A 24083-nucleotide genomic window follows, 5' to 3' on the forward strand; every position below is an offset into this window, starting at 1 on the left:
GACTTCGGCTCAGGTCACGATCTCACGATCCGTGAGTTCGAGCCCCGCATCGGGCTCTGTGCTGACAGCTCAGAGCCTGGAGCCCGTTTCAGATTCTGTGTCTCCCTCTCTCTCTGCCCCCCCCCTGTTCATGCTCTGTCTCTCTCTGTCTCAAAAATAATAAATAAATGTTAAAAAAAAAAAAGAATAGAGAAACTATATTGTAAAAGCCTATGCTTCTCTACTGAGGGTGAACAGAAGTTCTTTTTTTTTTTTTCCTATTTGCTGTGTTAAAAAATCAAGTAAACATAACATGAAAGATGACATAAAGAATTTGGGCTTTCAAGCCAGTCACATTCAGTTCCCTCTTCCCAGACACAAACACAATCATGAATTTAATAAATACACTCTACTAGCATTTTGTGCATATATAAATGTCTATACAAGTCCAAGATTTTTTTAAATATAGGCATAAACATTGACTAGTATTTTTATTCATTCATTCATTCATTCATTTTTATACAGAGAGAGAGAGAGAGAGAGAGAGAGAGAGTGTGTGTGTGTGTGTGTGTGTGTGTGTGTGAGAGAGAGAGAGAGAGACCTGGGAAGGGACATAGGGAGAGAGAGAGAATCTTAAGCAGGCTCCATGCTCAGCACAGAGCCCAACACAGGTTTGATTCCATGACCCTGGAATCATGACCCGAGCTGAAATCAAGAGTTGGGTGCTCAAACGACTGAGCCACCTAGGCGCCCCTTGACTAGTGTTTTTAAATCAACTAATTTAATTGGATATGAGATTAGTATGAGTTTGAAAGAATGCGTTGATTCAACCAAGAGATCCACTTTTTCACCAGCTCTTCATTTATTGTCAGTCACAGCTTAATGAGAGAAAGAAAAAAAAAAGATTCTTTAAACACACCCTGATTCTCTCAATTAAAATCTAAAACTTCTAGGATGTCTACCTTACTTTGTCACCTTTGAGCAGCTTTATGTCTAAGCAAGAGATGCCCACACCCTCTGTAGAGAGAAGAGGCACAGGGTCAAGACCAAAGCATTCAAGTTTTGGCTTGGCCACTGATTAGCCCTGTGACATGGGCTTGATGGTCACCTTTGGGGTCTCCGCTTAAGCACCTCCCAAAAGAACTGGTCAAATTCTTGGCACGAAGTCCACCATTGTGTGGTTGAAACACTTTAGCTCTTTACTTAATTTCTGTTTCGTGCTCAACTTAATTCAAAAGTCACACTCCATACCCCTGTTTTGTCACCATGAATTCCATGTCTAATCCTGTGAGTGTCATGGTTGTTTATATAGGGATGACACCCTGCCTTCAAAGCACATAGTGCCAGGGTTAGGAGAAAGGGAATTACTCCCTTGCTCATTAGAAAATGGCAATCATGTGTCTCCATACTTCCTGCTTTTCTCATAGTTACCCAAGGGCTTCTCCTCTCAATGAGCAAAAAGCACTTTTTGCTGTGTGGCATTGCTCAAGCAACCTCTCTGTGCTTCATTCTTTCATCTGCCCTAAATGAGTTATTAATTTCAGGCAGGCCAGTTATTATCTGTTGCACGTTGTCTCTTCCAGCACCTACACGAGCTCCTTCTACGGGGTAGCTGTCTGTGGGTAGCTCTGAGGGGACAAAGGAGTACTGTATCGCTCACTGGAGGAATTATCAAGAGGCCCAAGAAGCATCCTGGAAACACCCGGGAGGACATAATTGATTACGTGCTTCCTACATGTCTGCCATAAAAGGCACCCAAGGATCACTTAAGAAATGTGAAAATTCTTTGACATTATTTAAACTATCTGACTTGAGAGCCAATCTAGTAGGGACAGTGACCCAGATAGAGTCTGAGGACCAGGCTCCAGGCAGGCTGTGTGGTTGCCCCCAAGGCTGTCATGTGTAGTTGTAAGAGTGGTGTCAGGTGAAAGAGCACCCAGTGGTGGGATCATATAGACGCGAAAGAGCAACGTCTATGCCATTTGCCAAACCAGCCCCCTGTGGGGTATGTCCAGCCAGGAAGGAACCTTTCTCTAATTCACCAACAGCCCTTTTATCTTCCTGTTTGAAAACTCTGATTGCTATAATCCATGGAAATGTGAGTAGTTCACATGTCTTAACTACTTGCCTTCCTCCAAAAGCGCCATGTGCCACACACACACACACATACACAGATGCACACACAGAGATGCACACACATGCACACACATATGCAAATAAACGCAGGCATATATGCACACACGCACAGATGCATATGCACATGCAAATACATGCACAGATGCACACATACTCACACGTGTGCGCACACACGTAGGCACACACACACATGCGCGCGCACACATACATGCGTGCACATATGCACATACACATACACATACACACACATCTGAATTCATTTAACTCTGATTCTCAGGCCTCAAGCTCAGATTCCTTGGCGTCTTGCTCACATCCAGCCAGTTTGCAACAGCCTTTGCCTTGACAGAACTTGAAACCAGCTACCTAATCTGGGTGCCAACACACACGCACGCACACACACACACATACACACACACTTCAGTGTGTCACTCTCCAAGCGTTAGCTCATCAGGGCCACCCCTAACTTCATTTGTGCTACCATATGAAGCCAAGTCATGTAGACACCAACATTTCCCTGCCACACTGAGCACATGTTTTAATTTCTTATAAATCTGTCTTTGCCCCAGAAGTTGTACATTTTCCCTGGTCTTCCTTAAATTTCTGATGCACGCTTGTCCCTATATGTGACAAAGTGAGAAACAAAGAGAAAACTACCCGGAATGCCTGCATGGACTCCAATAAGAACCTGGCCAGGCCCGGGCCCACCTGCTTGGCACCTGCTCACTTAAAGGTGTCAGCACAAGTTTTGCGATAACAAGGGACAGGCCACATCACGATCCTATCTTCTTACCATTCTAGCAATTCTTGAAACTTTTGGCACCTCTCGTCTGATTTTCCTGTTTCGATGAGGAACGTGAGCAGTTGTTAGATATCAGTGACTCTTCTTTGAAGCAAAACAAAATGGAACAAAGCATTTGACTGTCACTGTCACCCACCACCCCCAGCTTTGAATGCTGTTTCACACTCAGCTGCCAAAGTGCTCCCGGGTGTTTTCAGGATGCTTCTTGGGCCTCTTGACAATTCCTCCTGTGAGTGACTCAGCACTTCCTTGTCTCTGCAGAGCCACCCACGGAAAGCTACCCTGTAAAAGGAGCGTGTGCAGGTGCTGGAAGAGATGGGGGTTACAATGTACATCCAGGAGGAGAAAGGAGACAGAGAGGCCTTGCAGGCCCACATCCCTTCTCCCACACCCCTTTCATCGCTCCCCCCAAGGCCTCCTATCACATTCCATTCCCTGTGGGTCCTCCTGTCATGTCAGTCCCTGGGACCTGGCATTCCATGGGTCAACGAGGAAGATGAATACCTGGAATAACATAAGAGGTTAATGCCTTTTCCAGAATGGAAAGTGGGTCCCGCTCTACCCCAGGGCCTTTTGGTGGAGCTCCCCAAGCTGGGAAAACAGGAGCCCAGGTTACATCTGTCAACAGCAGCAACAAAAGGACCATGTAGGACGCTGAATGGGATGGTTCACTGGGAGCAGACAATCTCAAAATTAGACTCTGTGAACTTAAGAGTCAGTCTTCAAGGTTCAAGGTCAAGGGGTCAATGGCAATAATACTAAGGCTTATGTGTGAACGGTGCTGTACCATTTACAAAGTGCTTCCACACACAGAGACCATCACAACCCCCATGAGGCTGGCGGCCCAGACGTTCTCTCAAAGGAAGAGTCTAGAAGTTGGAGGAGTTGAAAATTTGTCCAAAGCCAGGACCCAAATATCCTGCCTCCAAAACAACCCATAATTCTTCTACTGTAACTGTCATTCAGCAGGTCACATTGTCATTAGCAGGTGAGACCCATCGCCCAGCCCCGCAGAGGGTGGAGCTGGGCTAGGTGGTGGTCCCCAGGTTTTGATGCTCTTACTTCCTTGCTTTGGGAGTGCTGCTTTCTGGGAAAGCCTGGCTCTGGAATTGTTGACCTCAGCAAAGTTGGACTGGGAACCCATGGGAGGAGAAACTGATCTTAAACCTGGGAGAGTCCACCCAGAATTGACTAGAAGGTAACTCTTAGTAAGAGCTCTCACTCTTTTTCTTTCTCTGCCTCTGTTGCTGCTGAAAGACAATTTAAAAAGAGAGAGTTCCAGACCCATTTATTTCTTTCGTATCCTAAGCAAGCAGCAGACACCCATTTTTAATAATGCGACTTTCTACACTACTTTAATTGAGACCCGTATTGTACCATGTTAATCATTTTTAAAGTTGATAAGACCATTATCTACTGATTCTTCTCTGCTGAAGTCAAGTAAAGAATGGGGTCCTCTACTGGAAAGGGGCACAGGCTCTCAGAGGAGTCTGCTCCCCGGGGACAAGCACAGTAGCACGTGACCAGAGTCTTTCAGAGGCACTTCTGGCATTTCTCTGCACAGCAGCACTAACGCAGGGGAGAGGCTGGCCCAGAGACACCCAGGTGGGAAGGCTGAGCAAGTGTTGAGGGCCTGTCTCCTCAGCTGTCCTCAGGTATGCACACCCTGAATCAAGGTTTTTGGTATTTTCCCCTGGAACTCACTGCCACACCTAAGTATGTGGTCTCTGAGTTTGGGATAAAAGCTCTAGTCCCACTCTGGCTCTTGCCTTGCCCCATGATTTTCATAGACTGATGTTCTGATCTCTATAACAGTTCTCGTTCCTGATATCTCTTCATTCCAACCACTGATTTACAAAAGTGGGAGGGGCACCTGGGTGGCTCAGTCAGTTAAGCATCTGACTTCGGCTCAAGTCATGGTCTCACGGCTCATGAGTTTGAGGCCTGCATTCCTCTGCCATCAGCACAGAGCCCATTTTGGGTCCTCTGTCCCCTACTCTTTCTCTCTCTCTGCCAGTCCCCTGCTGGCTCTCCCACACTCTCTCAAAAAAAAAAAAAACAAACATTAAAAAAAATAGAAAAGTGGAAATCAGGGGTGCCTGGGTGGCCCAGTCAGTTGGATGTCCAACTCTTGATTTCAGCTCAGGTCATGATCTCACAATTTATGAGTTCAAGCCCTGAGTTGGGCTCTGTGCTGACTGACAGTGTGGAGCCTGCTTGGAATTCTCTGCCCCCCTCTGTCTCTGCCCCTGTTCCACTTGTGCTGTCTCTCTCTCTCAAAAACAAATAAATAAACATTAAAAAAAATTTTAAGTAGGAATCTTGTTGGAAAACAAGAGAATACTCTTGACCTGAGCTGGGCCTTGGGTTCCCTCACTTGATTGTTGTTTGTGTTCTTTGTTAACATTGGTAAGTGGAGACACCACTGAATGCGGGACGGAAAGACAATGCCAAATGCATACAAATAAAAATGGATGGAATTGGAGCTCCAGGGCTCACTGAAATACAGCATAAAGCAGCCACAATCCTCCACCATCTGAAGCACACTGCCATTTCCGGCGACTGAGCAGGGAAGGCACACTCCAGGGTAGACAGAGCTCCTGCCCACCTCACAGGACAATAGAGTAGTCCCAGCATTCTGGAGTGTGGAGGAGGGGACAGAAAGTGGAAGGTGAATCCCAGGCACTCCCCGCCCATCCAGCCTAGCAGATCTGGCCACTTCTCATGGCCACTGGATCCTCTACCCTCTGCTGTGCTCTCGTATTTTCTACCTACATATTGTGTGTGTGTCGAAATATATAATAGGTTAGGGGCGCCTGGGTAGCTCAGTTGGTTAAGCATCCAACTCTTGGTTTCAGCTCAGGTCATGATCTCATGACTTGTAAGTTGGAGCCTTCCATCAGGCTCCACACTGACAGTGTGGAGCCTGCTTGGGATTCTCTCTCTCTCCCTCTCTCTCTGCCCCTCAGACTCATGCACACATGCTATCTCTCTCTCTCTCTCTTTCTCTCAAAATAAATAAACTTTTTTAAAGCAATTCTAAATAAATAAATATATGTAGAATAGATTAATATATTATTAGTTATGTATTTATATTAACTATATTATATGTAATGTACATTAATATGTAATGATATAATATATGATGTATATATACATATATGCATACAGTTTATATATGTGGGTACATATACAGTGTGTATGCATGTATCTGGTATGTGCACATATGTATATAAGATAGATTTATAATACCTTAGTGCAATTTTCTCTTCAATTTTACCCCAGCTATTAGCTGGACTTCCCTTTTCTTCTCAGAGATATAGGCTTGGACCACCCCCAACACTTCCATGGCTTTTGAAAGTCTGAAGACCTCCCAAGAGTTTTTCTAATACTTAGGCACACTTTAAAAAAAAAATCTCCTGTGGAATCATAACATACAAACAAAAACCACAAGTCTCTTCAGCATCCAGCATGATGAAACTTCACCTGCTACTTTCTATGCACTGTGCAGTTTCTGCCTGGGACCCAAAAGCATTCCTCAAGCACTACCTGAGATCACCTTTTCCTGTCTGCACCCCAAGGGCAGCCACTCTGTGACTCACAATAGCCCAGATTACTTCTACTAGGCACAGGCCCGTGTGCTTCTGTGTACTCACTCCACCCATCCTCAAGATCGTCCTGTGAAAACACACTATTATCGCTTCTCCCTTAAAGATGAGGAAACTGGGGAGCTTCGTGTTGATGTTATTTGCAAGGTCAAACTGCTATTAAAGAGCAGAGCAGGGATCCAACCCACAAACTCTAGTTTCAGAGTCACTTTCTTCAACTTAATATTGTGGCCATTGGATCAACAGTTCAAACCAATGGAGTCAGATGTACCAGAGAATAACCACTTGCCTCTACATAGCACTTTGCAGATGGTTTTGCACTTACTCTGAGTTCACATTTTCTAAATTGCATCTGGGAGTGCTGGGAGGAGGCATGAAGCTTGGAGAAGGGGAGGGACTTGCCCAAGGGCCAGAGCTGGTAAAGAGCAGAGTCAGATTTGAGTACAGTATGGACTAGGAACCATTACTGATTTCTCCTTGTCACAAAGGACAGGAAGAACCTGGGGCCAGGAGAGTCATGGGAGCTACAGTGAGTGGTGCCAAGCTCAAGTGAAGTCTCAGCTTTTCCATGCCTTTCAGGCCCTTTGGGGAAGCCTGGGGTCTTGACGCAGTCTTACTGAGGGGCAGAACAACTGCCTGGGACCCGCAGCCTCCGTAGGGAAAGGAGACAATTAGGGGGAAGAATGAAGCCCAGAGGCTCTCTGTGAATCTGGGACTCCAGTGGGGTGACTTATAGGCACTTGCTGTGTCCTGACAGCCCAGAACAACCTTGGGAGAGGGGGCCATGGTGCTTCAGACCCACGATTTCACACAAGGTGGATATCTTAGGTGAACTGATATGTCAAGAAAGGTATACGTGTGTAAATGTCAGGCTGTTCTCTCACTTCAAAAAGGAAGAGTCTTTTTGATGGAAACAAAATGGTCTTAGTTTCAACTCCTTAGTCACACATGAGGCATCCCAAAGAGTTTCCACCCACAACTTTACGTGGGGTTGAAGTGACATCTCTGTCTGTACAGAGCACAGGGGGTCTGGGAGGTTCAGGGCCCACTACTTGGTGGGTTTCACAATATTTCATCTTACACTCCTACCAGAAAAATGCTGAGCACACACCTATAATGTGTTTACTTATCCTTATATATTATTTTTATGGATTTTATCATATGTAAATATGCCACAAAATATTATGTGTGTTACAAAATTTACACTGTATGCTACTAATGAAAATTTTTTTCAAGTTTATTTATTTTGGGGGGGAATGAGGGACAGAGAGAGGAAGAGAGACAATCCCAAGCAGGCTCCGCACTGTCAGCACAGAGCCCAATGTGGGGCTCAATCTCATGAACCGTGAAATTATTACCTGAACTGAAATCAAGAGTTGGATTGAGCCACCCAGGCCCCCCTTAATAAAAACTTTTAAAGGAATATGTAATCTGTGATAAAACTTTTACAATTATATTTGTTGTGATTATTAAATGGGTATAACATTTGCCCTCCCCCAAAATACCATGATTTAATAATATGAAAAATAATATTAACATTATTAATACTTTGGTGGGGCACCTGGGTGGCTCAGTCGTTTGGGTGTCTGACTTTGGCTCACGTCATGATCTCACTGTTTGTGAGTTCGAGCCCCATGTCGGGCTCTGTGCTGATAGTTCAGAGCCTGGAGCCTGCTTTGGACTCTGGGTCTCCCTCTCTATCTGCCCTTCCCTTATGCTCTCTCTCTCAAAAATAAATAAACATTAAATAATAATAACAATACTTTGGTGAAAGGAATGTAATTAAATAAGTCTTTTTTTTTTTCAAGTAGGCTTCATGCCCAGTCATGGAGCCCAAAATGGGCTTAACCAACTGAGCCACCAAGTGCCTCTGAAAATAAGTCTTTTTACAACATTGTGGTTTGATAATCTATAATAAACTGACTTGATATTCTGAACCTAAGTACAATGTATTTCTGCATTTTTTAATAGTTATTATAAAATCTATAGCTACAAAAATCACCATAACTTGATTTGGATGGCTATAAAGAAAACCTCTCTAATACACAAAGATAGAAATCGAGAAGATAATTGCTGGCCGATTTTATTTTCTCCAGTCTTTTTCTAGGTTCAGTGTTTTCATGTTGCCAAGAGGTATGGGCTTCCTCTCGAGATTCGCTTCCTCCTGATGATGTACCATTTCTGTGGTATTCCCTCTGAAGAGCTAGACAGAAAATGTTTGTAGATACCGTCATGTGGATTCACCAGTTTTTCCCCTATCACCTTCTGCCCATACCCAAAATTCACATCAATAGGTGGGTGATGTCTGGAGACTTTTCCTTTGAAGGAAGTCACATGACCCCTTCATCTGATGAGAGAACGCCAGTCACTTTTTATTGATACAAGACACCCAACTGGTGAATGAATGAACAAAAAAGGACAATTATCAGGTTTGTGCCAGAGTAAGAGTTTATTAGGAAGTTAATAAGGGACCCGTACTGTAGTACCTCCAAAGACCAAAAGAGTGACAAGGAAGATTTTTTTCCGATTATGTTCAGTTTTGTAGCCTGCCCATCAGCTCCATCATTCTTTTATGTAATTATTTTGAAATCACATTTAGGTAAGTATTTGTTCAAGCATAACTTGTTACACGAGTGCGTCATCGTGATAATAGATCTTGCACGATTCTGTTGTAGAAGTGCTCAGAAGACGGAACGAACTGGTACAGACTTTGCCGTCTAAAGGATCAAGCCAGGCAAATCAGTAGAAGGTAGAGTTGACACTTAGAAGCTGGTGCTGGTAGAAATTTTTCCTTTGTCCAAATTGTGGTCACCATAGGAGATGCTTGCATGAAGTAGAGTTGACATGTGACTTTGAAACCCTTCTCCTCCTGCTGGCACCGGGGCTTCTAACGCACAAAGGTGTTGCAAGGCCCGCACCGAGCACGTTGGACACAAGGATTGGTGACACAAGGCCCAATGGGTTTGTCACATGCATTGGTTGTGGCACATGGGTTGCAGGGGAGCCTGGAGACAGAAGATCACGGGGGCAAATTAGAGGGAAATGAGCTGAAGACATAGGAAGATACTAAATGCACTCTGTGTAAGAATATAGCACTTCTTCACACTGCTTCCAACCAAAAGCTTGAAATTATAAATTTGTCTCCATCAGGATGATTTCTCATCCCCACGGCAACCTCATGCACCCCCAAGGGAAATAGTACTAGCTTCCCACTCACTTGCAGTCCTCGCTCTCCAGCAGGCCCCGGTACGTGTTGATCTCGCACTCCAGCCGGGCCTTGACGTCCAGCAGCACCTGGTACTCCTGGTTCTGCCGCTCCAGGTCACAGCGGATCTCGGCCAGCTGGGCCTCCACGTTGCTGATCAGGCACTGCACCTGGCCCAGCTGGGCGCTGTAGCGCGCCTCGGTCTCCGTCAGCGTGTTCTCCAGGGAGTCCCTCTGTGAGGGGAACACACGGAACGTCACAGAGCCGCTTCTCAGGGGGCGACTCCGTGGGACTCCAGGGAAGTCACGGGCTTCACCAGGTGAGGAGAGGGTGGGCAGCACCCCGAGCGACACCCACCAGGTTGTGCTGGGCCTGCAGCTCGATCTCCAGGGCGTTGACCGTGCGTCTCAGCTCGATGATCTCCGCCTGGCAGGACTGCAGCTGCTCCGCGCTGGACACCACCTGCTTGTTCAGCTCCTCGGTCTGAAACAGCACAGGGGACGAGACAGGGTGAGACCCTGCCTCGAGGGCCGCGAGGGGCCGAGGGGCCCGGGCGGCCGCGTGCTGAGATGCCCACCTGGGTGGTGAACCATTCCTCCACGTCCCTGCGGTTGGTCTCCACCAGGGCCTCATACTGGCTCCTGGTCTCGTTGAGCACGCGGTTCAGGTCCACGGTGGGGGCCGCGTCCACCTCCACGTTGAGGCGGTCTCCGATCTGGCAGCGCAGGGTGTTGACTTCCTGAGGGAAGAAGAGGAAGAAATGAACCACAGAAATGGATCTGCTGTATATCTTCCTACTGTAGGAAAGTGAGCACAACCCTGCCAAAAATGTATATCCTGATCATTCCCAAAGACTGACACAGATACGATGTAGGATTAGACCCAAATAGGGATCACATCAATATATTTCCCCCCAAAACTGAAAAAAGCTCACATTTCCAATAAGACTTAAGTCCGAACTCCCCGGCCTGTGCAAATCCTACCTCATTTCCCAACTCACCCCTATAGGTAATGCATGCCCAGCCATATCAATCCATGTGCCAAACTCTAATATACCTGCTCCTCCACTTCTGTGTCTTTGCTCAGTCTCTTCCCCCAGATTGAAACATCCAAGTGTGAAAGCCTCCTCCTTCCCATGACATGTCTCTGAGAACATTCCCTGTCTCCTTCCAGGTAGACTGGACTATTCCCTGCATATGTTGCTCATACTTCTCATATGGAACTACTTTCCTCTGCCCGTATTCTACCATTGTTTGTACATAGCCATCTGCCTAGACCACTGGGAGCCCGTTGAAGAGAGGGAACATGTCTTAGTTCTTTTTTTCCTTCCATCTCTACCACCAAATTTAAAAACTAACAGTGAGCAGCAGCGAGCAGGGCTCAATAAATGGATGCCTTTTCTCAGCATCTCCAACACCTGCCCAACCTCACCCAGTTTCTGGAGAATAAGCAACCCACCTCCCTACGTGCTATGGGTATAGTATCATCATTCTCTGAAGAGTCTTGAGTTCTTCAGAGAAGAGTCCCAGCTCAAGAAGCCTGATAGCACTTGCCTCCTGGTTGCTGATGCTAAAGGCTTGGATCTGAAACCTACTTTTTTTTTCCTTTTCCTCTCACCTCCTCGTGGTTCTTCTTGAGGCTCAGCAGCTCCTCCCTCAGGGACTCCACCTGGGCCTCCAGGTCAGACTTGCACAGAGTCAGCTCGTCCAGGATCCTGCGCAGGCCGTTGATGTCCGACTCCACTAGCTGCCTCAGGCCCAGCTCCGTCTCGTACCTGCACACACAGATCAGAAAGGATGAGGCAGGAAAGAAGCCGGTCCCCTGTTCTGTGTCTTGTGTGCATGGACTGGCCTCCATCTCTTTGAGCTGGTACAGTTTTCTCCCTCTTTTCTTCCATGTTTCCCTCAAGCTCTGCACAAATAGATTGGAGAGGCCCCTGACTCACCCTAACACCAGAAGGTCCCCACAAGAACTCATGAGATGGAGTCTCTCATTTTCCTCTCAATTTGGTTGGTTAATATACCACCACTCCCCATAGAACAGTCTCTGTCAATCTCTGAATTTGGGGGTTTAAGAAGGCCTTCCAGAGATAGCAATATAGGCTGAAGTGCACACAGCATATGAGTCTGGATCTCTGTTTGAAACCAGTTTTAGATAAAGCCGGGCTTCAGAAGAGAAATCAAAAGGGAAAAATGGCTGCCTCTCCCCTTCCAGGAAATGTTAGTCCCACGGGGCCATGAGAGAGCCATAAGTACCTTAGGGGTCACCTAGCCTAAAAGTCTCAACCTACTTGGTTCTGAAGTCATCAGAGGCCAACTTGGCGTTGTCGATCTGCACCACCAGCCTGGCATTCTCAGACTTGGCACACAGAATCTGAAAACAAGATTCTACTGTGAGGGCCACTTGAACTTGAGAATGTCTTATTGTTCAAAGACAGTCAGCTGCTGCTGTGCCCCCACATGGCACCCCCTCACCTTCTGCTGGAGCTCCTCGATGGTCCGGAAGTAGGACTGGTAGCTGGGGCACACGAAGGGCACCTGCTGCTGGCACCACTCCCGGATCCTGGTCTCCAGCTCCGCGTTCTCCCGCTCCAGCTGGCGCACCTTCTCCAGGTAGCTGGCCAGGCGGTCGTTCAGGAACTGCATGGTCTCCTTCTCGCTGCCATTGAAGGCGCCCTCGCAGAACCAGCCGCAGTTGCCCACGTTGGCGGGGATGTTGCAGGCCCCGGGCAGGGTACAGGTGTGGCAGCTGGGGGGCACGCAGGGCCGGGAGCAGCAGGTGGAGCGGCAGCTCAGGTTGGGAAGGCAGCAGTTGTAAGGCATGGTGCGGGAGGGAGCGAGACGCCCGGCTGAACACGGAGTTCAAGTTCTCCAAGCCACAGAGCTATGGGTCTCCTGCCCCTGGGGAGCATTTATACCCCTTCCACAGAGGGTGTGGACATGGAAGGCCTCCCTTTTTTTCTTACTCATTTGGTGATTGTCAAAAGCCCTTCCCCCCTGGTTTGTTATGTTTCCTCAGAAGAGTCCCTCACCTCGTAAAAGACTTTACTTGGGCTTCTCGCTAAGTCAGGACTCCTCTGCCATGCTGTGCATCAATGAAGTATGAGCTTCATAGAGTGGCTTCAAAGAGCTGGGCTCATGAATGCCCTGAGCTTCATTAGTGGGGTGGGGCAGGTCCGGGGACACTATTGCTGCTTTGCCTCCTGGCTTGATGGCTCTGACTCCTTGGCAAGCCCCCAGCTCTTCTTGCTAAGATGCGAAAGCACAGTTCTTGCCCGTGTATCTTTTGCCAGGTCAAATTTCCAAATGCCAAATGTCAAATTCATGGTTCTCAGAGAGAGGAATAGATCCCTTCTGGAATACTTAAAATAACCTGGCTCCCAGTGGCTCTGTTTCTTGATATGGCAGAAATTTCCATGATAATATAAATCAACCAAATAACAGATAGTCACCAGGATAACAGTATGTCCGGGGCACTGTAAGGAATGGAAGGTTGGCCCAGAGCTGCCGGAAGGAGCTCACACTTGTTGAGCGCCTGTACAGGCTCACCTTGGTGCTAAGCCCTTTTCACAAACATGATCTCATTCATACCTCACCATGACCCTACAAGGTACATGATATTATTCCCATTTTACAGGTGGGTAAATGGAGGCATAGAGGGTAGGAGGTAATGTGTTGCGAAGCCAGGATTCCAACACAGAGAACAGTGATCTCTGTTCATCACCCCATGCTGCTTAAATACAAATGAACTATCTCCTTCCCTAACTTTTTCAGACAGATAATTTCTTCCTCCTCTGTGAGGTCTCACCTCACTTTAAGCATGGCAGTACACAACTTCTGTGCTCATCTATCTCTGTATCTGAGTTCCCTGAAGGCAGCAGCAGAGTCTAATTCTCTGAATCCTCAGCTTTAAGTGCATGGTACTCAATAGACACTCAATGGATGTGCGTTGAGTGGATGAGGAATGAATGTGGAATCATAATCTAAGGCAGGAGATGGTAAGTGATAAGTGAGAGATTGAGGAAATGGGCAAGAGGGCACTGCCAGGATGGGAAGTTCACAGGAGCATATATGTGCTGGGGCGCAAGGCTTCTGAGACGCAGAGGAGAAATATGGGCCCTGCAGGTGGAAGAATGGTGTGCACACACAGCGGGCAGGTGTGACACACACAGTCAATGAGACTAGTGGCTGGGAGGGAAGAGGTGTGTAGGGAGATTGTAGAAAATAAAGCTGTATGGGGAGGTCGAGGCCATATGGTAGAAGTTCTCTATGGCAAAGCTAAAGAGCTTAGACTGTCCTGGAGGGAGATGTTTTAGGAAATATTTAGCAAACATTTATCTGTTTTAGCAAAACGAAGGTAAGGCTGGAGGCAGAGGGGCCAGCAAGGAGGCGACCGCAGTAATCCAGGCCAGCGGTGAGGTGGGGCTTCATTTAGGTGTCTGCAGAGGAAGCATAAAAGAAGAAATGGTGTTAAGAATCATTCTCAAAGAAGACATTTTTTTTTAACCAGCAATCATTTAGAAAGATGAGATGTGGGAGAGGATAAAGAATGAACCCAAAATTTGGCAAGCAAAATATTTGAGAGGAACACAGACTGTTTTGCTCATCAAGGATGAGCTAGCCCACTTCCTTTAACAGACATTTAACTGAGCCCTTCATGTGCCAGCAACCGAGCAGGCACGGTGAGCGAGAGAGGCAAGCCTACACTCTGGTGGAGGATGCACACCAGCTGGGTGCAGGATACATCTGTGACAGGGCAAGCCCCAGCGGCTATAGGAACGTGCAAGAGGACCTTACCAGACTGAGTGGGGGGGGCTAGTAAGGCTTTTTGGTGCAAGTGCACATTGTATTCAGGCATGCTTCCCATTTTTCACACAAAAGCTTATGTAGGAAATGATCACACTTTGCGGCTCACTGGGGCAGTCTGGGCTGCCTTGGCCAGCCACTCCAAGGATTCAGAGCATGAGTACCATGGGCCCTCCAATCCATTCACCTCAGTAAGGTTGGGAGGTTCTGCAACAGAGGAACTGAGAGAAGCTCAGTAAGCACCATGTAAGTCAGGGAGTGATAGATGAGGGTGGAGGAGAAGTAAACTCTGTCCATCATCTCATGTTGTTTAGATATAAATGACTTAGCTCTTTCCCTAACTTCTGACAGATTATTTCTTCCTCCTCTGTGAGTTCTCATCTCACCTTGAGCACATGGCATTGTCATGACCTACATTCTTCTCTCTCTCTCTCTCTACTTGAGTTCCCTGAAGGCATGGAAAGACTTTCATATGAAGGACCTTGTATACCTCCTTGAGGAGCTTAGGCTTCATCAGGAGGTCAATGGGAAGCCATTGAAGGTTCTAAGGAGAGCAGTGATATAGTTTCATTCTTGATCAGCTATACTGGAAGGAATGGTGGACTCTATACAGGAAAATGTTCATCAGGTCCTTGGAGTAACAAAGCTAGAATTCATGGCGGGTATGAGCCTAGTGAAGATGTGAAAGCTGGAGAAATTAACCAAGAGAGAATGTACGAAGAGAAGAGCAACAAGGACTTAAGGACCAAACTTTGGGGATTCCCCAACCTAAGAGCAGGAGAAGGAAAAAGAGTCATAAAGAAATGGAGAAATGGTTGGAGAAAATGAAGAGAGCCAGTTCATGGCATCAGAGAAGGTTAGGGAGGAGAGCTTCAAAGTGGAGGTGAAGGTCAAAAGTGTCAAGTGTGGCAAAGGGACCCTATAAGATCAGAATCATGGAAAGGGTCTTGGATACATTGGCCAACAAGTTGCCAGGACCTTTCCATGGTCACATGAGTGTGTTTACTGTAAACAGTACCTGTGTTCTTGAAGTACCTCCACACTGAACTTTAGGCAATCAAGATTTTAAATAACCCAGAGGTGAGATGTCCATTGTTTAAAGAAGTCCTGCCACAGTACGTTTGTACACCTGATTATAAAGATTTTGAGCTTTGGTCTTACCAATACAAACTTTCTACAATAATTAGAGTGTGCTTTAAGTAGTTTAAAGATGTCAAGCTTGTTTGGATTTGATGATTCATAATAGTTGATGATTTAGGAACATCTACCCAAGAAGCACAAGCAATCAGAAATGCTCATGAATATAACACAATTTCTGGGGTTTTTTTCAAGGCATAAGATGAGACTTATTTGGTATCTTAAAGAGAAGCTATGAGGAAAGAATTCAGTTGTGTGCCTAGGTGAAGAGAAATGCTCCTTACTGCTGTTCTAGCGGAAGACAGCAGAACTCAGGGACCTGCTCACAGCAAGAGTCCATGATTCAGCTATAGCTGCAGATCCAAAACCAGGCTGCTTTGCATTTGGCTTTTCTGATCCTCCCTTCCACTTCCTAATGTAAATCCCAAAAGCCAAAATTGTCAGAGAGGGAGAAAATCTTGGAAAAAGAGTGATACCAGAGATCATCATGATCATCTTATCCAAGCCTCTCATTCTATAAATGAGGAAACTGAGGCTCAGAATGGAGAAAAGGCTTACTTAGGATCATATAATTAGAAGCCAAATCTGCTAATCCCCATGGATTCCCAGCCCCCATCAGCAGACTGCAGAAATGTTGAATAATTTCACAACCAATATGGTCTGTCAACTACTTAGGGGCAGATATCAAAGACAATAAAAAAAAAAAACAGAAAAAACACACTTGTTACCCATAGATATGCCATGTTGAAGAAGAATAAAGGGTGAATATGGAAATGATACAATTCAGTGATATTAAGGTTCCTTATTGCCATCCTGATTTCAATCATTATTTCTAAATTGATGATACAATTTTGTTTCAATAGTTTGGAACAACTTAGATATAATTATATCCCATTGGTTGAAACAACTTAGAACCACAAATAGTGACCCTACTCAAGAGCAGTATAGTTACCCAAAATAACACACAGTCATAACAAAATTAATGTACATGATTTTAACAATGGGGACAACTGAGAGATAAAAAGAACCACACTATAATGATGACATTGGATGCTTTTAAATGGTAGGGTTATGAATGCTTCCCCTGCCCTTCTCTGTACTTTTTTGTTCTCTCCAAATTTTTTGAAAACATACCTATTCCTCCTACACAAGCAAAAGGAATAAAATTTACATGAAAAAATCCAAAAGGAAATTCTTGTAAGTGTTCTAAATAAGTAAAGAGTTGTAAAAAAGACCCAAGTAAGTCTCCTATTCCAATATAATCACTAAATTACACTTGAGCTTGTTGTTCTGGAAATAAAAGTTTTGTCACGATTTTCACTGTCACCCTTGTGATAACTGCTGACTTTGCCAATTCTGAAGGGGAGCTATTAGGAAGTGAGGAAAGGACACCAAGCTTCCTATGGGATCAAACAATCTGTAGTTCAAAAGTGACTGAGGTGTGGTTATGAGCTTCAGGCAAAGAGAATGCCAAAAGGAACAACCCCTGGAAAAATGTTCTGCCAATTTACTGCCAGTCCATAGTCCAAGATCATGTATTAGAATCACCTCACACTGAGCCACACTCTAAGAATGGACTTCCCACACAAATAAAGGATTGTGAAATTTCTCTTCTGGAAATCATGTCTGAGTCAGATAAAGCCTAGAATCTTAGAATGTTGGAGCCACCAAGGGCTCAAGTGGTCATCTCACGCAACTATGTTACAAATGGGAAAACATTAACCCCAAAGAGGAAGTGATTTGCTTAAGGTCACACAGAGAGTTTGTGAAGAAGCTAGGTTGAAAAACAGTGAATTAGAAATGAGGGACAGGGGACAAGACCTTCAGTCTATATGAGAGAGTTGGAGCTCAGACAACAGGAAAAACCCGTATCTCTCAAGGGACTGTACCCTTAGTGAAAACGTGATCTAGAAAAAGAAAAAGAAAAAGAAAAAGAAAAAGAAAAAGAAAAAGAAAAAAGTATGCTCATTGTCACAGAAAGATTAAAAAAAAAAGCTGAACTTTTATTTGGTCTCTAAATTTAAAACATTATGTAAAAGAAGCCAGCCAAAAACACCACAGATTTTACGATTCTATCCATATGCAATGCCTAAGCTAGGCGACCTTATAGACACCATTGTGGTTGCCTAATTTGAGGTGGGGTGTCCTAGGGAATGACTTCTGGGTAGTGGGCACACGGTATCTATTTGAGGTGATGAAATGTTCTAAAATTGTAATAATGGCTATACAACTCTATGACTACAATGAAAAGCACTGAATTGTAAACTTCATACAGGGGAATTTTGTGGCATATGAATTATATTTTACATAATATGAATTATACTTCAATAAAGCTATCTTTTAAAAAGGAATTCAGACGTGGAAAATCGAATAAGACAGAAGTAGTACACAAACAACACAATGGCTGAGAATGTTCCACTGGTTCTGAAAAGCATGAATCAATTCAAGAAGTACATCAATCCTAATTAGGAAAACAAAACCAGACCCACCCCTAGACAAAATATAGTGAAGCCACACAACACTTCAACACAAAGAAGCCATCTTAGAAACAAAGAGAGGGGGAAATAAAAGGATTGCCAACATGGAACCACACTTAGATGGGTAATATGCTTTTTAGCATCAGCAACAAAATGCGAAAGACAATGGTATGATAATCTTGAAAAGACCGGAGGAAAATAGCCACCCTTCTGGAACTCCACACTGAACTAAACCATCGTTCAGGAGGGACCACTAAGAAGAGACATTTTCAGACAGAAACTGGGAGAACTTATCACAGGTACTGTAGGAACTACCAAAGAATGCATTTCAGAAAACAAGAAATTAAAACCAGAAAGGAGGAAGAAAGTGCAAAAAGCATTGGGAGCAAACAACCCAGTAAACATATAGGAAAATCTAAACATAATAGTAACAATGACCAAATTTTTGAGTGCAAAAACAAGGCAGAACTAGGGGCATCCGGCCGGCTCAGTCGGTTAAGCGTCCGACTTCAGCTCAGGTCATGATCTCACAGTTCGTGAGTCCAAGCCCCTCATTGGGCTCTGGGCTGACAGCTCGGAGCCTGGAGTCTGCTTCATATTCTGTGTCTCCCTCTCTCTCTGTCCCTCCCCCGCTCACGCTCTGTCTCTCTCTCTGTCTCAAAAATAAACATTAAAAAAAATTTTTTTAAAAAGGCAGAACTTAAAAAATAAAGAACATAAATCAAAATTTCTTTGCACCTTGTTTTATATGCAAGAAGAGAGAGATTAGTTAAAATTAGCACTATGTCTGCACATTTAAAAATTAATAAGCATCAACAAAGAAAACAAGATCAAGCTGATAGATCTCAGGAAAGGGGAAAACAATAAGCTAAGAAAGAAATCACAATTGATAGCAAGCACAAAATAAGATTATAAAAATAAATCCAAGTGTGTCAGTAGTAAAATTCAATGCAATAGACTAAACCCTATTTTTCTGTCAGACGTTCAGTGCCCTGACCACCCTATCTGAAAGGCTTCTTCCCCATCCTTCTCTGTCCCCTTGACCAGTGTCTTAGTCCAGGCTGCTATTGTAGGTTACCAAAGATTGGGCAGCTTATAAACAATAGAAATCTATCTGTCACAGTCGAGAGGCTGGGAAGCCCAAGATCAAGGCTCCTGCACACTCAGTGTTCAGTGAGGGCCCACTTCCTGGTTCATAGACAGTAGTATTCTCATAGCAGGAGAGGTGAGGAGCCCTCTGGGGTCTCTGTTTGTAAGGGCTCCAACCCCATTCATGAGGCTCTATCCTCAGGACTAATCAGCTCCTAAAGGCCCCCACTTCCCAATACTATCACAATGGGAGCTAGGATTTCAACATGAGGATTTGGGGGGCACAGTCTACAGCACCTAGCTTTGTTTTTGCTTCTTAGCACTTACCACTTGACATAGTCATGTTTGTCTGACTCTTTTTACTGCCTGTCTCCCCACCTGAACGTAAGTTCCTTGGGAGCAGGTCTTAATTTCTTTCACTCCCCTGTCCTGACACCCAGGACAGTTTTAGGTCATCGTGGGCATTCCATGATTATTGAGTTGAATTTATTGAGTTGATAAGAAACCCAAACGGCCAATCAAAAGATTCTTTAAAGGCTTAATTTCACTAAGAATAAGAAAACTACAAGCTATAACAACACGATGCCATCATACCCACATTTATTGGCAGTATTTGTATCTGTTGGCACTGCACAAATTTGCAAGTGAAAACAGATTGCTGGGTGTACAATTTGATGCTTTTATATACATACACATACATTGTGGAAGGATCACCACAATCCAGCTAAATGACGTATTCATCACCTCTACTGGGTCACCTTTGGGTGTGTGTGTGTTTGGGGGGTTGCAGGTGCACGCATGCATGCTGGGAAGATTTAACTTAGGATTTTTCTTCTTAGAAAATTCCCAAAAATACAATACAGTATTATTAACTATCATCACCACACTGTACATCAGAGCTCTAAGACGTACTCATCCCGTATAACTGAAACTTTGTACACTTTGACCGACAGCTCTCCATTTCCATCACACCCCTGGTCCCTGGCAACCACCTTTCTACTCTCTGTTTTTATGAGTTCAGCTTCTTTAGATTTCACATGTAAGAGAGAGAATGCAGAAATGAATGCAACATTGTGTGTCAGCTATACTCAAATAGACAAAGGTTTTTTTTTAATTTTTTAAAAAAATGTTAACAAAAAATAGGCCTTGCAGTATTTGACTTTCTATGTCTGGCTTATTTCACTTAGCATAATGTCCTCCAAGTTTATCCACTTTGTCACAAATGACAAGATTGCCTTCTTCTTTCCCCTTCCATTGTGTGTGTGTGTGTGTGTGTGTGTGTGTATAATCTGTATATATATTACAGTTATCTGTGTCTACAGACATTTGTTTCCACTTACGGCTTTTGTGAGCAATGCTGTATTGAACATGGGGGTGCGGTTATCGCTTTGAGACAGTGATTTCATTTCCTTTGGATGTATACCCAAAACGTTTTTACAAAGTTGTAAAACAAAACAAACAAAGAAAAAATAAACAAAACAAAACAAAACAGATTGCTGGGCCCTACCCCCAGAGTTTTGGAGTTAGTAAGTCTGGGGTAGGACTGAAGAATTTGCATTTCTGACAGCTTCCCAGGTTCCCAGGACCACACTTTGAGAACCACGGCTCTGGAGAACGACTCACACAGGTACATAAAGAGAGATGTTGACAAGGATGTTCTTGCAACACTGTTTATAATGATTAAAGAAAGGAAGAAACACCCTAACTGTCCTTTAGCAGTGGAATAAGTAAATAAAAACATGATCTGTTTCATTATGAAATACTACAAAGAAGTTAAAATAAATTATAAGAATAATGTGTATTAACACAGATAAATCTCAGACACGTAATGTTGAATGGAGAAAATTGACGGCAAGCTTTATACCACTTGTATTTTCTAATTTAAACTGCTAATTCATACACACACACACACACACACACACACACACACTGTACATGGATACCCTATGTATAATTTTTAGAAATGTTTAAATTGGAGAATAATATATCACTAAATTTAGAATGGAATTTACCTCCAGGGGGACAGAGGGAGAGAAGAATGGGTAACGGATCAGTTCGAGGTCAACTTGTAACCTTTTTTTCCCAAAAACTAAACCAAACAAACAAAACACACACATAGCAATGGTATAAATACAGCACAAGGTTACATCTATCAAATCTTGGTTGTGGATTTATAGGTGTCTTAATGTTTTTTTTTTGTATTTTCAGATGTTTGAAATACTTCATAATTAGCAATTTAAAATAAGAAATAGCAGCAGTGCCTTGTTTCACCAGGTGGCAAATCACAGCTCACCGGCAGGGGACTTCAGCGCATGTGTCTTGCCCCATATACGAGGTGAGTAGCACTGAAACCCACCCAGACAGCTCAGAAATCAATCTGGCTTTGTCCTGGGACAGAGTGATTTCCTTGAACTCCTTTCTCTTCTTCACCAAAGAAATCACTGTGGCAGAGACCAAGATTCAGGACAGCCTCCCCCAGACCTAGTCCTCCCATTGATAGACTTGACTAACATAGAGACAACGTTTTGTTTGATGCTCTACACACTGAGCGGTAAGAGAAAGTGTATTTACTGCGCTGAAACATTGGAGCTCTCACTCGCAAGGCAGAGGACTGGGTGTCTGGGAGGCACCTGTCCCTGATAAAGGCAGCTGCTGGTACCCATGGGTGAATGGTGGTCCCAGCACATACGGAGAACTGATTGCATAGGGTGCAGAAGTGTATTCATAGCCCACATGCAGGTGGCTTCTGGGAAGGAAGGATGAGAGGCTGAAGTACACCAGCTGGATCTGGGACATTCTGAGCACAGCATGGAGGGTCACTCTGTCATTGTCCAGGGCCACGCCTGAGGTCTGGATAAGGGAGCTCCAGCAGCACCAGCTAAATCAACGCCACCGGAGCAGACACTAAGGAAGCTAAGTGTGTTAAGACAAGAGTTTATGACCAACACTGGAGCAGCCATCATCCTAGCAGCAGGACATAGTGTCAGCTGCATCTCAAGGAGAGATTACATAACTAGCACTTTAGCCCAAGATGGGACAGTTGGCTTGCATGGACTCAGCACGCACAACTGTGGGAACCATCAACCGTGGCCGGACATCAGGAGGCACCGGACATGCAGGAGCAGGTCACCAGCATAACTGTCACTTCTGGGCTCCTTACTGGTACAGAAGAAAGAAAATGAGTTGTGTAGTTCCTGGTACTTGCTCAGTGTCCAATAAATGTTAGCTCCTGTCCTTCTTCTTGCAGGCACTTAGAAAAGAAAAAGGGGAACTTTCTAGAAATGTTAACCACTGTGCATTATTGAGTCAGCTCCCATAGTGAATATACACCATATTCAGATGAATCCTGTTGACTTAGTGGTCCTACTGGTTTCCAGCTGGCCCAAGTGGACGCTGGACTCACTGCACCTAATGAATGTTAATTAATGGTGATGAAGCCCTTTGGGGAGAGGATTAATGACACAGTCCTCCTGTGCTTTCAAGTGGTTTTATAAGAAGCACGTACACAACAGAGTGAACACTTTGGAAAGAATGAATACAAATGAGAACCATCATTGCTTTGCAAGAGGAAAGTTTATTAGATTTACAAAGGGATTCGGGGACCCGCAAGGGAGGTCAAAGCAACAGAGAGAACCACAACACACATCGTATGACACCTTCACAGCCCAGACCTGGCAGACCATCAGGTCACAGCATAACTACAAGAGAGCAGCCTTGAATGATGAGGGTCAGGTGGGCTGGGCTCAGTGCCGGGCCACACCTGGGCTCTTGCTCTCCTTCCAGATCGTGATTTATAGGGATGCCTGGGGCTGGCTCCTGTGGCTGATGCTCGTCAGAGAAGCAGGGCTGGCCCATCAATGGCCCCTGTGTCTTCATGCAATCCTCTTGCTGGCCCCTGGATATCTAGCACCCAAAGGTGTTGCAGGGCCCGCAGCGGGAGCGTGGGCCACACGGGGCGCAGGGATTGGTGACGCAGGGCCCGATGGGCTTGTCACACGCATTGGTCGTGGCGCAGGGGTTGCAGGGCAGCCTGGGAGACAGAATTAATAGCTCATCAGCACGAGAGGGATCATTTTTAAAAAGGAGGGAGGTCAACCCAAGGAGACAGAAAAAGCAGAAGCCATTCTCCAACATCTTAGGAAGCCAAGCCTTCTTCAGACTGTTCCTTCTACAAAGCTCTGAGACAGTGTCAGAGAAGAGCAAAGAAGACTGAGGGTGGGATTCCAGCCCTCATTCTATAACCCTGGAGCTATGGGGAAGTCCCTTCACCCCTCTGAGCCTCAGTCTCCCTGCCTGTAAGATGGGATTGGTAATACCTACCACACAGAATGTGTTCATGAAAACACTGTGTCATGCTCATATGTGAGTTGGCTATACTGTCCCCACTCCGCCTGCCTCGGATGATTCCAACAAGGATCAATGAAATAGTGGATTTGAAAGTGTGGTTTAAATCTGAAAGCGCTGCTCAAATACATGTGATGGTTGTTGAGTTTTGTTTTCCCTTTTGCCGTGACAGGCCAACCGTGAAGGTAGAAGGCTTTATTTACCCATCAGCCTCCAAAAGCTCACCAGCTGGAGAAAACAGTCAAGTCTCCTGAGTATCTTTTGGAAAAGAAAATACCTTTCGGCCAGGTAATGACAACAAAAAATTCCCTCTACGGTACACTATTGTAACAGAAACCTCTGATCTCTACAGACATGCTGGCCTCTGAAACTTAACCCGAAAAGTCTCTGTTTTGTCCTTGAGTAGAACCATACATGTGCCTTGCAGGGATGATGTCTGCTGGCCACTCACTTGCAGTCCTCGCTCTCCAGCAGGCCCCGGTACGTGTTGATCTCGCACTCCAG

At 44.9% G+C, this 24083-nt stretch overlaps 1 protein-coding gene across 1 annotated transcript; it reads right to left on the bottom strand.

The window, feature by feature from the left end:
• Positions 1–9409: 9409 nt before the first annotated feature.
• LOC125926529 (keratin, type I cuticular Ha3-I) lies at positions 9410–12549 on the bottom strand. The gene is made up of 7 exons (XM_049636036.1): positions 12202–12549; positions 12018–12100; positions 11345–11501; positions 10305–10466; positions 10085–10210; positions 9740–9960; positions 9410–9527 (listed from the first exon to the last, which is right to left on the bottom strand). Exons 1-7 carry the CDS (start codon positions 12547–12549, stop codon positions 9410–9412), a joined length of 1215 nt encoding a protein of 404 aa, XP_049491993.1.
• Between the last annotated feature and the right edge of the window lie 11534 nt (positions 12550–24083).

This window comes from Panthera uncia, chromosome E1, assembly GCF_023721935.1.
Source record: "Panthera uncia isolate 11264 chromosome E1, Puncia_PCG_1.0, whole genome shotgun sequence".
NCBI classification, from domain to species: Eukaryota; Metazoa; Chordata; class Mammalia; order Carnivora; family Felidae; genus Panthera; species Panthera uncia.

Coding starts and splice junctions, on each gene's coding strand:
- LOC125926529 (XM_049636036.1), bottom strand. CDS start 12,549: ATGCCTTACAACTGCTGCCTTCCCAACCTGAGCTGCCGCTCCACCTGC. Junction 12,101..12,201: donor TCGAGGAGCTCCAGCAGAAG/GTGAGGGGGTGC, acceptor TCTTGTTTTCAG/ATTCTGTGTGCCAAGTCTGA. Junction 10,467..11,344: donor TCAAGAAGAACCACGAGGAG/GTGAGAGGAAAA, acceptor TTCTTCCCTCAG/GAAGTCAACACCCTGCGCTG.